General features: G+C 41.7%; 1 protein-coding gene across 1 annotated transcript in view; it reads right to left on the bottom strand.

Annotated features, from left to right (window-relative positions):
- Positions 1 to 719: 719 nt before the first annotated feature.
- Positions 720 to 15656, bottom strand: part of LOC141204949 (uncharacterized) — a 46185-nt gene continuing 31248 nt past the window's right edge. Inside the window, exons 6-11 of the mRNA XM_073663987.1 lie at positions 10976 to 11183; positions 10667 to 10846; positions 10460 to 10583; positions 10279 to 10376; positions 9990 to 10080; positions 720 to 5168 (exon numbers count right to left, since the gene is read on the bottom strand). Of these exons, the coding sequence (XP_073520088.1) occupies positions 3778 to 5168; positions 9990 to 10080; positions 10279 to 10376; positions 10460 to 10583; positions 10667 to 10846; positions 10976 to 11183 (2092 nt within the window). The 3' untranslated portion in view covers positions 720 to 3777. The remainder of the gene's footprint in view (positions 5169 to 9989; positions 10081 to 10278; positions 10377 to 10459; positions 10584 to 10666; positions 10847 to 10975; positions 11184 to 15656) is intronic.

Genomic DNA, 15656 nt, shown 5'->3' on the forward strand with positions numbered 1-15656 from the left:
GAAGTCCAGTATTTGATTGGATATAAGAACACCAAGGTAGTTGGTGCAAGCAATTTTTTCCTCTTCCAGTACGAACATTATTGAACAGTTTACAGTGCACATATAGACACACAACACTTCTATGTGGACAGTGCACACACACTCAGCTCTGCTACATGTACAGATTTATACATACACACACACAGCTGTTCTACATGCGCACATTTACATACACACAGCTCATATTTAAGGGTGCTGTACATGGGATTATGACCTGCTGAGAGACGAATGACATGAATTTTTGAAACCACAAGTGATCCTACACTTCCCAAAAAGGTTATTTCTAAAAAGCCTCCTGATGAACCTTGAACAGGAATGGGGAAACGTGTTGGGGTCACATTACAATGGTAGCTATGTGGGGTTTCTATATATATAGTTCTGTGACAAGCTGGGATCTACTACATTTTGAATGGAATCGCTATTTACAACATGTAGAGGTATTTTGTCTGTGACAAAATTGTAGCACTATTGGCACCTTATTAGAGGCACGGAAAATGTATTAATTTGTTTCATGAACATTTGAATTCTACCTCTGTAGAAGGAGCTTTATATGTAATATAAGCTATGTGTGAATTTCATGCATGGTCATTTTATTTGCCTGTGACAACACTGTAGCACTATTGGCATCTTTTTAAGAGGCATGGGCACTATTATTTAGTCTCATGTCTTCATATTTGAATTACCGTATTTTTCAGACTATAAGACACACGGGACCATAAGACGCACCTAGGTTTTAGAGGAGGAAAATAGAAAAAAAGATGTAAGCAAAAAATGTGGTCATTTTTATGGGGGAGGGGGTCTGCTGCTGACACTGGTATTGGGATAATGTCCCCCAATTCTGTTAATATCCTCCATCCTTGTATGTATGGTCCCTCCTTCCTGGTATACGTGGCCCTCATCCCCATCCTGGTATACATGGCCCTCATCCCTATCCTGGTATGCATGGCACCCCTTGATCCCCCCATCCTGGCATGCATGGCACCCCTTGATCCCCCATCCTGGTATGCATGGCACCCCTTGATCACCCATCCTTGTATGCATGGCACCCCTCTTCCTGGTATGCATGGCACACCTTGATCCTGGTATGCATGGCACCCCGATTCCCCCAACCTGGTATGCATGGCACCCCTTGTTCCCCCATCCTGGTATGAATGGCACCCCTTGATCCCCCATCCTGGTATGCATGGCGCCAATTGATCTCCTATCCTGGTATGTATGGCACCCCTTGATCCCCCATCCTGGTATGCATGGCACCCCTTAATCCTGGTATGCATGGCACCCCTTGAGCCCCCATCACTCTGCCCACAAAAAAAAATAAAGAATCATACTCCCCTCCTCTCTCCTTCAGTGCTGCGTTCCGCTCTGCTGCTGACACTCACTGTGAGCCGCGCATAGCAGGGTTTGCATGGCGTCCCTGCCATGCACCCTCACACAGCGTGCACACTGTAGCTGCAGTGCTGCTCCTGCTGCGCTCGGCGGTCAGTGTGCACGCTATTAAAGACCATGAATATTCACTACAACCCATGGGAGTGGGTTGTAGCGAATATTCATGAGCTTTAATAGTGGGCACACAGACCGCCGGCTGCAGCAGGAGCCGAGCTATGGTTACAGTGGGCACGCTATTAAGGAGAATGAATATTCCCTGCTCCCCACGCCCATGGGCGTGGGGAGCAGGGAATATTCATTTTCTTTAGCAGCAGGCACAGCGTAGGCTGCAGCAGGTGGCTGCTACCTCCTGTGCCCCGCTGTCGCTCACCCCCAGCCCCCCACCAGCCACAGAACATATGTTCGGACTTTAAGACGCACCACCCACTTTCCTCTAAAAATTTTAGAGGAAAAAAGTGCGTCTTATAGTCCGAAAAATCCGGTATACCTCTGCAGATATTGAAGGAGCCTCTTAATGTAGTATAAGCTATACTGTTGGTTCACGCATTGTGACTTTATTTATGGATATCTTGGCTGATAACTATTTGCCAAAACTATGTTTGGTTTAATTTTTTCCTCCTGTGAGTGGTTGTAGTACCTAGGATCATCTAGGGATAATTAGGGTGATACGACAGAAAGTGGGGGTGCCACAACTTGCGCTCTTTTAGGGTGTAAACCTCAGCGGAAAGGAAGGGTAAATAATGAGGGATAACAAATAGGGAAAGGATTGAGGCTCCATCCCCACCTCCCCTACCTGCCTTTAACCCCTGATTTAATTTATATGGCCTCGGAATTACATACATTTTTTTCATTTCTATAGTGCCAATTTGTAAAATTTGAACGGGAACATATGTAGTAGTTCCTTTTTAATAAGGTATAAATAAAGTATATACATTTTAATGGAGATTTTTCTTTGTGAGACAAATTTACATACACACAGCTCTACTACATATGCACATTTACATACATACACAGCTCTGCTACATATGATAATGTCTGTAAAATGCTGTGGAATATGTTAGCACTATATAAGAATAAAGATTATTATTATTATTATATGCAAATTTGCATACAAAAACACTGTGTACACATTTCCCCATTTTGCAGTTCCTTCCAGGTCATGTGAATGATTACATGATCGGAAAGGTCCTTGAGCTAGTCAGATGGAAGGTTTTTTAGCTGCTCACTCAGGACGTGCAGCCTCTGTACCGGTCCTGGTACCTTCCCCTCCTGCTCAGCACCAATCAGTTATATACAGGTGGGGCTGGAGGAGAGAGAGCAGTACTCTCAGTGATCAGGAAAGACACTGTCTCAGCATTCTCCTCTGTCATGAGATGCTGCCTCCAGTTTATAAGACACACTTATTAACAAGATATTTTCATGATAAAAATGTCTTATAGGCCAAGAAATATGATACGTTCTAAAGTGATTTCCCTTTCTCATTTATTAATACAATGTCTGTTAAATCTCTTTGTACAATGTGTCAATAACACATATAGTTTATCTAAGTCTGAATTATTTTTGATGGTCAACAAAATACAATTTTCCAGTAATTCATTTTTCACACTCTAGGTATGACAATGGCTTCTCTGTGTGAGATTTTTTACTTTTAAAGTGTGGTCCACTACATGGACAACCCCTTCTCAATCCTCATGTTTGGTCGTGTTAAAATAAAAGCACTGATACAAACCTCCCATGGAGGCGTCGTTCAAGCGGTGTCATCACTTGCGTTCCCGGGGCTCATGTGAGGTTGTTATGTCACGTGAGTTCTTCAGCCAATTAGTGCTGGCGTGATTGTCCCCATCTTCAGACAAATTGAACATCAAGAAGTCAGAGAGCAGCCGCAGCCCTGGCTTCCTGTTGATGTTCAATGCATCCGAAGGCAGGGATAGTGAAGCCGTCGCTGATTGGGCACAGGACTCATGTGATGTAACAACCTCACATGAGCCCCGGGAATGCGATTGCCGACAAAGCTGGAATGGTGAATATGAGTGTTTTTATTTTAACGAGCCAAATATGAGGAATGACAAGGGATTTCCCTAATCGTGGACAACCCCTTTAAGAAAGTACAATTTTCGATTAAAACATTTCCAACATTCTGAATATGAAAAAGGCTTCTCCCTTGTGTGCCTTCTCTGATGTTTTTTAATAGTTGATTTCCGTGTAAAACATTTCCCACATTAAAAACATGAAAAAGGCTTCTCCCCTGTGTGAACTCTTTGGTGACTAAGAAGAGACGATTTCTTCACAAAATATTTCCCACATTCTGAGCATGAAAAAGGTGTCTCCCTATGTGGGTTCTCTGGTACATAACTAAACCTGATTTCTGGTTAAAACATTTCCCACATTCTGAACATGAAAAAGGCTTTTCCCTGTGTGGATTCTCTGGTGTCTATCAAGATGCGATTTCTGGTTAAAATATTTCCCACATTCTGAACATGAAAAAGGCTTCTCCCCTGTGTGGGTTCTCTGGTGCTTAATCAAATCAGATTTCTGGATAAAATATTTCCCACATTCTGAACATAAAAAAGGCTTCTCCCCTGTGTGGATTCTCTGGTGCCTATAAAGATATGATTTCCGGTTAAAATATTTCCCACAATCTGAACATGAAAAAGGCTTCTCCCCTGTGTGGATTCTCTTGTGGCTATAAAGATTTGATTTTCGGTTAAAATATTTCCCACATTCTGAACATGAATAAGGCTTCTCCCCTGTGTGAGTTCTCTGGTGACCAAGAAGAATTGATTTTTTCCCAAAACATTTTCCACATTTTGAACATGAAAAAGGCTTCTCCCCTGTGTGAGCTCTTTGGTGACTAAGAAGAGATGATTTATTCCCAAAACATTTCCCACATTCTAAACATGAAAAAGGCTTCTCCCCTGTGTGGGTTCTCTGGTGGTTAACAAAATGTGATTTATAGTTAAAACATTTCCCACATTCTGAACAGGAAAAAGGCTTCTCCCCTGTGTGACTTCTCTGGTGTATAACAAGATTCCATTTCTGGATAAAATATTTCCCACATTCTGAACAGGAAAAAGGCTTCTCCCCTGTGTGAGCTCTCTGGTGTATAACAAGATTCCATTTCTGCATAAAATATTTCCCACATTCTGAACAGGAAAATTGTTTCTGCCCTGTGTGGGTTCTCTGGTGCTTAATCACATCTGATTTCTTGTTAAAACATTTCCCACATTCTGAACAGCAAAAAGGCTTCTCCCCAGTGTGAGTTTTCTGGTGCTTAAACAAATTTGATTTCCGGTTAAAACATTTCTCACATTCTGAACAGGAGTATGCCTTCTCACCTGTGTGAGTTCTCTGGTGTCTAGCAAGATCTGATTTCTGGTTAAAATATTTCCCACATTTGGAACAAGAAAATCTTTTCTCCACAGTGTGAATTTTTTGATGTTTAAGAAAAGGCTTTTCGAAGTGAATATTATTTCCAGATTCTGAATGTGAAAATGGCTTCTTTGCTTTAGGAGCAATTTGTTTTTTAATTCTTATTTTTTTACTTTCATTTTCCTTAGCAGTCGGTAATGAATCAGAAGATGAGACCTGTTTCAAAGCATCAGATGACAGATCTTTGCTGTGAAGGGATGATAGTATGTCTGGAGTAATGGCATTCACTTCAATTGTATCCTGTGGGATATCGAGATCATTTGATTTAAAATTTGAAGATGTCATCTGTCCCTCTGATCTCCTGGTACAGTCATCTGCCAAGAATAAAACCAATTATTTTTGAATAAAATATCCTTGAATTTTATATTGTTCAACATTTCTACTTGAACTGTCTGTAAAAACGGCCAGTTATGTAAAAATATAGAATTATTCACAAAGACAATGACAGTTCACAGTCTAATATAAAACCTCATAGGATGAACCAGTAGAGCGTGGTGTTCAACTGTTTTTTCATTCTGCTTCCCAAATAGGGAATAAAAAGCCACCAAACAATGTTATGTAGGTGAAAATTATAGCAATAACAACTTCTACTGATCTCACCAAAAACAAGTCCCCACTCAGGTCCATCACCTGTCAATGGAAAAACAGAGGTTTCCACATTATTAGTGACTAAAAGGCTCTTAAAAAGAAACATGGCTTCCATAAACCAATCCAGCAGGATCCGCTCTCCCAAAGTCAAATCTCCCCCTCACTTCTGAGCCTTGCAGTGTGCCCAAGCCACATTTAGCATCCATGTATTTGACATTACTATAGTGAGAAGAACCCACTTAATTGATGGTGTGTGTCTCCTGGAGCACAATCTGGGTAATATGTGTTGGGCAATAAAATACTATTTAGCAATTTTCACTCTCCAACATCCACTACATGCTAATTTCTAGAAAGAGCCTGTGGAGTCAAAATAGTCACTACTCCTAGGGGATTTCTACTGCTCTGGTTTTCTGTCATTTTGTCATATTAGGGCTTCTTCAAAAGGGGTGTCCCATCTCCTTTGTGACCTGCTCCTGAGACATCTGCTTCTGTCACCAGGCGCTGTCTTATTCATTCTGCAGGTGGTACTAGTAATGAAGGTGTCGGAGCAAGAAGCTCTAGGCGGCCCAGGCTCTGCCCAGCCACTAAGATTAGGGTGCCTGAGACCTACAGTGGTGGCCAAAGGTATTGGCACCCCTGCAATTCTGTCAGATAATACTCAGTTTCTTCCTGAAAATGATTGCAATCACAAATTCTTTGGTATTATTATCTTCATTTAATTTGCTTGCAAGGAAAAATCACAAAAGAGAATGAAGCAAAAATCAAATCATTGATCATTTCACACAAAACTCCAAAAAAGAGCCGGACAAAAGTATTGGCACCCTCAGCCTAATACTTGGTTGCAGAACCTTTAGCCAAAATAACTGCGAACAACCGCTTCCGGTAACCATCAATGAGTTTCTTACAATTCTCTGCTGGAATTGTAGACCATTCTTCTTTGGCAAACTGCTCCAGGTCCCTGATATTTGAAGGGTGCCTTCTCCAAACTGCCATTTTGAGATCTCTCCACAGGTGTTCTATGGGATTCAAGTCTGGACTCATTGCTGGCCACCTTAGAAGTCTCCAGTGCTTTCTCTCAAACCATTTTATAGTGCTTTTGGAAGTGTGTTTTGGGTCATTGTCCTGCTGGAAGACCCATGACCTCTGAGGGAGACCCAGCTTTCTCACACTGGGCCCTACATTATGCTGCAAAATTTGTTGGTAGTCTTCAGACTTCGTAATGCCATGCACACGGTCAAGCAGTCCAGTGCCAGAGGCAGCAAAGCAACCACAAAACATCAGGGAACCTCCGCCATGTTTGACTGTAGGGACCGTGTTCTTTTCTTTGAATGCCTCTTTTTTTTCCTGTACACTCTATGTTGATGCTTTTTCCCAAAAACCTATACTTTTGTCTCATCTGACCAGAGAGCTTTCTTCCAAAACGTTTTAGGCTTTCTCAGGTAAGTTTTGGCAAACTCCAGCCTGGCTTTTTTATGTCTCGGGGTAAGAAGTGGGGTCTTCCTGGGTACCCTACCATACAGTCCCTTTTCATTCAGACGCCGACGGATAGTACGGGTTGACACTGTTGTACCCTCGGACTGCAGGGCAGCTTGAACTTGTTTGGATGTTAGTCGAGGTTCTTTATCCACCATCCGCACAATCTTGCATTGAAATCTCTCGTCAATTTTTCTTTTCCATCCACATCTAGGGAGGTTAGCCACAGGGCCATGGGCTTTAAACTTCTTGATGACACTGCGCACGGAAGACACAGGAACATTCAGGTCTTTGGAGATGGACTTGTAGCCTTGAGATTGCTCATGCTTCCTCACAATTTGGTTTCTCAAGTCCTCAGACAGTTCTTTGGTCTTCTTTCTTTTCTCCATGCTCAATGTGGTACACACAAGGACACAGGACAGAGGTTGAGTCAACTTTAATCCATGTTAACTGGCTGCAAGTGTGATTTAGTTATTGCCAACACCTGTTAGGTGCCACAGGTAAGTTACAGGTGCTGTTAATTACACGAATTAAAGAAGCATCACGTGATTTTTCAAACAGTGCCAATACTTTTGTCCACCCCCTTTTTTAGGTTTGGTGTGGAATTATATCCAATTTGGCTTTAGGACAATTCTTTTTGTGTTTTTTCATTGAAGACAAATTAAATGAAGATAATAATACCGAAGAATTTGTGATTGCAATCATTTTCAGGAAGAAACTGAGTATTATCTGACAGAATTGCAGGGGTGCCAATACTTTTGGCCACCACTGTATAGTACCATCCAGTCTGGCAGTATGGGTGTGTGTGCTGTCCAGCTTGAGTAATCAGCTTCCTGCTTTAGCCAGCTGGAAAGCACCACACCCTAGTAAAGCTCAGAGCATATTGCTGGAAGCTGCCAGATACAGCCTTGTTCTCCTCTGGTTCAGTCCTCTGTACTCATCTCACAGCTTGTGTATTTGTGTCCTGTTGTGACCTCGGCCCATTTACTGACCACTCTTGTGTCATCTGATTTTGTATTTTCTCTGCCCTCCTGATTCTGACTCGGCTACCTGACTATTCTTCTTGCCAAGTCACATCACAGAGAATAGCAGGTAACACCGTGGCCCAAGCTTAGCGGTCTCTGTGTAAGTCCTTGTTCATCACCCTTTAATGTTTAAAGGGTGATGAACTAGAAAATTCCTGAGATCTGGAAAACGGGGTGGATAGTGCCAAGCCTGTTCGTAGGAGCCATCTTTTGAGCTGCCAGGTGACCACGAAAAGTGCCCTAATACATTGTGTCTGCAAACTATTCCAGCAAGATCTGCATTCAAATAGCTAAATCCTTCCTTTCTTAACCTGCCATGTGTCCAGACAGTAGTGTACAACCGTATATAGGGTATTGTCAAATTCAAGAAAAGTTGGAAAATAATTTGTAAAAGTCCATTTGTTTCTATTATCCTTTGTGAAGAATTCCAAAGTTCTCAGCACATAAAGTGTCACACATCAGATGTGAAAATTGGGGCCTAATTAGGAACACAAAACTGGCTGCAGGAAGTGGTTAAATCAGAGTATTTTGGGCATTAACTACTGTAGTCAAAAATTGAGGCATTTGGTTTTTATACTTTGAGAAAGGCGCCGATCCGGCACAGAAACGTGTTGGTATTAATAAAAGCCGTCTTGGAATCCCAAGCCTCTTCATTCCTGCAGCGCAGCCTGCCTAAACGTGCCAGCTTCCATTTTTTTGCCTAGTCAAAAATTGTGGGTATAGACAATAACACATCTACTAAAATGATCAAACTGAACAGTCTTCATCAATAAAAGATGAGTAACTAGTGGTGAAACCTCCCTGGCGTAATTAGAGTATGGGGCTCGGTGGCTCTTGGCAATCTAAACCATCGTAAGGGACAATATTATCTATCAGATGAGTTTCATGAAGAAATATTAGACATTCAAGGAGACCTTTTTATAATAGTGCAGAGCTGAGGGGTCTTAAATTTAGATCTAAGGCATTTGGAAGAGGCAATGGAGACCTTTTTGAAAGACTACAAGGGAGCTACAGAGTCACATAAGTGAGGCCGGCTGATCCCATCACAATCAAACTATTACACAGAATGAACCTATAAAAAATAGACATAAAATAAAAAAAAATGTTACATTCCCAACATCAACATATGTATGAGGGGAGAGCTCCAACACTAAACTGGAGTCGCACTCATTTATGGTGGACCATTGGAGCTACTATGAGTCCTGACCAGAAGAGTAGAGAAAGTATTAGCGCCCCCATTTCAGGAGAGATTGTGCAGTAATCTGAATTCCTTAGGATTGAAAACATAATGGAATCTATGACGTGGAGTGAATCCATGAAACCAGGGCTCGAGCCAACACATCTCCTGCAGGCGGGAATAAATGTATATTACAGCCATCAGCCACGCACAGCTTAGAGATATATCATGGCACAGGTGTAATGTTTTTTATGTAGTTTATCACATTCCTGTTTGAAGTTAGTTGGTTTTAAAAGAAATTGAAAATTTAAGATAAAGGTAAATTCTATTGTTATTGTACAGAAATTCACACTTGTCCCTCACTGCACATTTAATGTTATCAATCACAAAAAGTGAAGTTTGGCCAGAAAGACTGGACCTGGTCTTGTAGGGACCATATGAGGACATTCAGCAACACAGAAGGGAGAGAAGGTAGATTCATCCAATAAGATATCAGGGTTCTAGGAAGCCAACAGCATCATTACCCTCCACTTTCTGTAATAATATTTTTCTTCAAGTGATTTTCTAAATTGTCAGCACATTCTACGTACGCTGTCATTTGGCTTTTCAGTTTATAGATCTGGGCAGGTAAGGGTCAGCGACTTCTAATTTCAGTTAGAAGGTGTATCCTCCAGGTTGTAAGTTCTAGAGAAAATGGCTTTTAATGCCCAAAGTCATTTGAACAGTTTTTGGTGGAGCAGAATATTGTGGTCTAGGGGTAAAATGGTGATCACACGATTGTAATACGGCCGGATTACACCACCGATAAAGCAGAAACAGACAGCGACGGAGAAGGATCTGTGACTTCTCAGCATTTAGTGGTTACTACTCACCTGGGAGGTTATCTGTAGGAATCTCCTCTTTACACCACTCATCACCCCTCACATATGTCTCTGTAGTATTAATATGGGTCAGATCTTCACCCTGAAAACAAATATTGTAAAAGTCACAGACAGATGAGAAGTCACATCTATGATCAGCTCTAATCCTGCCATCTCCACCCTTCTCATTACACAAGTATAAAACATATAATACTTGTGGATAAAACAAGACTGAACACAAGACCTTCACAGCCATCTACACATCATAGGAGAGATCTCATGACACCTTCTCTCCATCTACCTGATGATCCTGAGGAACATTGGGATCTTCTTGTTTACAGTCCTGTGGAAGAAGAGGACGGGGACATCTGTCTGGTGTTGTCCTCTTACTGTATAGATCTGGAGGAAACACATACAGGGACTGAATTCATTCTTTACATACAGATAATTATAGGCTGTGTGTATTTAGTCCTGTCTATTACCTGGTGATGTGAGGGGCTGGGGAACCTCCATCATGACGTCCCTGTACAGATCTTTGTGTCCTTCTAAATACTCCCACTCATCCATGGAGAAATAGACAGCGACATCCTGACACCTTATAGGAACCTGACACATACAATGATACCGTCATCCCCCCGATCCCTTCATAGCGTTACTGTATAATGTCCCAGCATTCCCAGCAGTGTCACCTCTCCAGTCAGCAGCTCAATCATCTTGTAGGTGAGTTCTAGGATCTTCTGGTCATTGATGTCCTCATGTATCAGGGGTTGAGGTGGAGGCCCTGTGATTGGGCTCAGGGGTCTTCCCCATCTCTCAGACACAGGGTCCTGACAGCGCTCACTAGAGGTCTTCTTCACTACTGTGTAATCCTGGTTATGGAGAGACACATTCATAAATCTCACTACAGACATTTCCAGAGTCCTCACCTCTCCAGTTCTGTCCATCTGTTATTCCCATAGATAAGAATGATGTAATGTGACGTCATCAGAATCTCTCACCTCTCCAGTAAGCCGGAAGAGGATCTCTAGGGTGAGGTGTAATATCCTCTCCGCCATCTTGTCTCTGTCCATATCCATCTTTGATGGGTAAATCAGGAAAATTCTCTTATATAGTAGATCTTCACTGAGAGGATCTGATATTGTAGAGACCTGAATAAGAATATGAGCCGATGTAACATCATAAAAATCCTGTGTAATAATCCAATTACTGGAGATAATAAGAGAAACATATGAGGAGATTTATTATTTTACAGTATTTAGTTTTATTCTTTACATCTACTAATAAAACCTATATATTTTAGGCCACAGACAACAAGCAGTTTCTTCCTTGGAGTCTGCAGCTGAATACGTTTCTCATAAACTTATCTTCCATAAAGTGAATTCTCTAATCATTTACTGACACTGGAATAGGCATTAGCAATACCGCAGGAGATATTCATTACACGTAACATGAGAAATAACTACTTCATGAAGTGGATGACATCTTTATCTTCTACTATGGCTCGGGAACATATTTGGTCAAAGTCAGTCACTGACTACATCATCCCCGGCCGTCTATATGAATTTTAAGTCTTTTGGGCATCAAAACATAGATGTACACTGCAGGGTTGGCTCAAGTGCGGCTGCAACAAAAACCCTGGCAGTTTAACCACTTACTGCTGTCAAAAGCACAGATGGCATCTAAGAAGGTTTGACAGAGTTCGGCTCAATGCCCCTTCTCCCCCAAGTACTCGATAGTATGGGGCTGCCTAGTTACTACGATATTTAAATGCCTAATAATGGTGTCTGGGCCTGCAATGTACGAATGTCTACTATGTCGGGCCAAAGGGAGTGTCCAATAAGTTGCCTTTTAACACCCTCATACGCATTAGACTAAAGTTGCATGAAAGCACAGATTTTGGGGGATTTGGTTGACTATATAATGTATTTGGGGGCCTGAATTACAGAGGTTAATCCGTTTGTTCTTCCTGTAGATAATCCTCCACTAGAGGAGTCTGGAGGCGACTCTCTCATACAGACCACAGGAAAGCTGGAATATTTGTGTATATGGGAGAGATAGCAGTCTGCCAAATGACCGTTCGGCCAATATCTATCATGTGTATAGGGCCGTTAGTATTACACTGACAGTCAAGGGATAACACAGTAGTACAGTGCATCACCTGAGCAATCAGAGGCTTGTATGTTGTATGATTGCACTAATGACAGTTGGTTAGCAAAGATTTAACGTGAATAAAAATATCAATGTTTGCAAGTGGGTAGCTAACTGGCTAAGGGATAGAAGGCAGAGGGTGGTTATAAATGGAATATACTCAGATTGGGTAAGCGTCACTAGTGGGGTACCACAGGGGTCTGTACTAGGCCCAATGTTATTTAATATCTTTATTAACGACAGTCAACGGGATAAATAGTAAAATATCAATATTTGCAGATGACACAAAGTTATGTAAAACAATTAATACAAAAGAGGACAGTGCAGACCTACAGAGGGATTTGGATAAACTGGGTAGGTGGAGCATTAAATGGCAAATGAGGTTTAACGAGGAGAAATGTAAGGTCATACATATGGGAAGGAAAAATGGAAGTCACCAGTACTCACTGAATGGGAAATCATTGGGGAATTCAGAGATGGAGAAGGACTTGGGCATCTTGACTGATAGCAAACTAAATTGGAGTGCCCAAAGTCAGGCCGCTGCTGTAAGGGCAAACAGGGTAATGGGATGTATCAGAAGAGGTATAGCTGCAAAGGATGAGAACATTGTTCTTCCACTGTACAAAGCTCTGGTCAGACCACACTTGGAATACTGTGCTCAGTTATGGGCCCCAATATATAGAAAGGATATAAACGAGCTTGAAAAGGTACAAGGGAGGGCAACAAAATTAATAAAGGGAATGGAGGGACTGCAATACCCAGAGAGGTTGGCAAAACTAGGACTATTCAGCCTGGAAAAGAGAAGGTTGAGGGGGGACATAATAAATGTGTACAAATATGTTAGGGGACAGTATAGAGATCTTGCCCGGGATTTGTTCAAAAGGAGGGATATTACGGTAACAAGAGGGCATTCACTAAGACTGGAAGAGAAAAGGTTTCAGCACCAGCATAGGAAGGGGTTCTTTACGGTAAGAGCAGTGAGAATATGGAATTCACTGAGTGAGGAGACGGTAATGTCGGATTCACTACACCAGTTCAAGCGGGGACTGGATGCATTTCTAGATACCAGGCAGATTTCAGCGTATACTTAAAAATAAAATAAAATAGTAGGTTGATACAGGGATTTATTCTGACTGCTGGTTTCAGAGTCGGGAGGGAATTTTTCCTCAGGTGAAGATTGGCTAAATCATTTGGGGTTTTTGCCCTCCTCTGGATCAACTTTAGCAATTACAGAACTAACAGGTCGAACTTGATGGACGCAAGTCTTTATTCGGCTTTACAAACTATGTTACTATCACAGTTTTGGCAACAAGAAATATCCGTCACTATTGGCACAACAGACTCACTACACAATGTTAAGTCACGTCCATAACAACTTTATTATACTCTATTATCCTATACACAGTGGCGTAGATAGAAATCACAAGTCCTACAGCAATATCTCTAATTGGGCCCCACCAACCTTAACCCCTTTCTGATGTATGACCTAATAGTACGTTTTGGTGACCTGGGCCGATTGGACCAATGACGTACTATTAGGTCATATGGCAATCGCGCCCGCACACAAGCGGTGCGGGGCGATCGCCGCCGGGTGTCAGCTGAAAGTCACAGCTGACACCCGGTACTATGTGCCGCTCCCGGCACATTAACACCCGCAATGCTGTAATAGAAGTCGATCGCAGCATTGCGGTAGCAAGGGGAGGTGATCGGAATACTCACCTCCTCTTCCAGCCTCCAGAGCTGTCTGTCGCGGCTTCCCGGATGTTGCCATGACGACCCGATGTGATCATGACGACCCGATGTCGTCATCACAACATCCGGGTCACCAGACAGCAGGAATATTCTTTGGTCATGCGCAGTGCATGACAAAACTATCTTCTCCCTGTCCAGCGCTGACTATCTGCATGGCACAGGGATGGTGCTGCATTCCTGTGCTATACAGGCGATCAGAATAAAAAAGTGAAAGTCCCAGAGTTGGACACAGAATAAAAGTCCACAAAGTGTTAAAAAATGAAAAAAAAAAATGTAAAAATATTTAAAAAGATAAAAAAAATAATCCACCAAAAATAAAAATATAATGTACCCATCAATAAATATTATTATGAAAAAAAAAACAAAAAAAACAATAAAAGTACACATATTTTGTATCGCCGCATCCGGAACGACCTGACCTATAAACTGTCCCACTAGTTAACCCCTTTAGTGAACACGGTAAAAAAATAAAATAAAAAACAAAGCAAAAAACAATGCTTTATCATCATACCGCCAAACAAAAAATGAAATAACACGCGATCAAAAAGACAAATATAAGTAAAAATGGTACCGCTGAAAACTTAATCTTGTCCCACAAAAAAACAAGCCACCATACAGCTCCATCAGTCAAAAAATAAAAAAGGTATAGCTCTCAGATAAAAGCGATGAAAAAAAATATTTTTTTCTATAAAATAGCTTTTATTGTGTAAAAGCGCCAAAACATAAAAAAACTATATAAATGTGGTACCGCTGTAAAGGTACTGACCCGAAGAATAAAGCTACCTTATCAATTTTACCACACGCGGAACAGCATAAAAAAAAACATTAAAAAAATTCTGGAATTGCTGGTTTTTGTTTATTCTGCCTCCCAAAAATCGGAAAAGAAAGCGATCAAAAAATGTCACGTGCCTGAAAATGGCACCAATAAAAACGTCAACTCATCCCGCAAAAATCAAGCCATCACATGACTGTCGGCCAAAATATGGAAAAATTATAGCTCTCAAAATATGGCGATGCAAAAACTAGATTTTGCAAAAAAATGCGTCTTTTAGTGTGTGACAGTTGTCAATCATAAAAACCCCATATGATTCTGGTATCGCTGTAATCGCACTGACCCAAAGAATAAAGTTGTCTAATTACTTATACCGCACGAGGAATGGCGTAAAAAATAAATTCTAGGGTTAGGGTTAGGGTTAGGGTTGGGCTAGGGTTAGGGTTGGGGTTGTGTTAGGGTTAGGGTTGTGTTGGGATTTTTTTCAAAAGTAAAAAAAAAAAAGATGACGATATGGCGACTAGCGTTGAGTGCAAGTGCTCACTACTTGAATTTGCATCAGGTGCTTGGGTATGCACTGAGTATCGCGGGTGCTCGAGTGACATGCTCGAGTCTCCGCCCCATATGCTTCGTGGCCAAAAAAAACTTGCGGGGATTTCCTGCCATGCATGAGCGATCCCCACATGTTTTTTTTCGGGTGTCTAATAACCGTGAAACATGTGTGCGGAGACTCGAGCATGTCACTCGAGCACCCTTGATACATGGTGAATACCTGAGTACCCGATGCAAACTCAAGTAGCGATCACTTGCACTCAAGACTAATGACAACTTATTCAATATGATGACCTAATGTTATCAAATTCTGTGTCGTACCTCTGGGTTCAAAATGTTCACTATACCCCTTGATAAAATACTTGAGGGGTGTAGTTTCCAAAATGGGGTCACTTGTGGGGGGTTTCCACTATTTAGGCACATCAGGGGCTCTCCAAACGCGACATGGCGTCCGC

The sequence above is a fragment of the Phyllobates terribilis genome, unplaced genomic scaffold (genome assembly GCF_046119375.1).
Source record: "Phyllobates terribilis strain yellow unplaced genomic scaffold, ASM4611937v1 Scaffold_136__1_contigs__length_4911898, whole genome shotgun sequence".
Classification (NCBI taxonomy): domain Eukaryota; kingdom Metazoa; phylum Chordata; class Amphibia; order Anura; family Dendrobatidae; genus Phyllobates; species Phyllobates terribilis.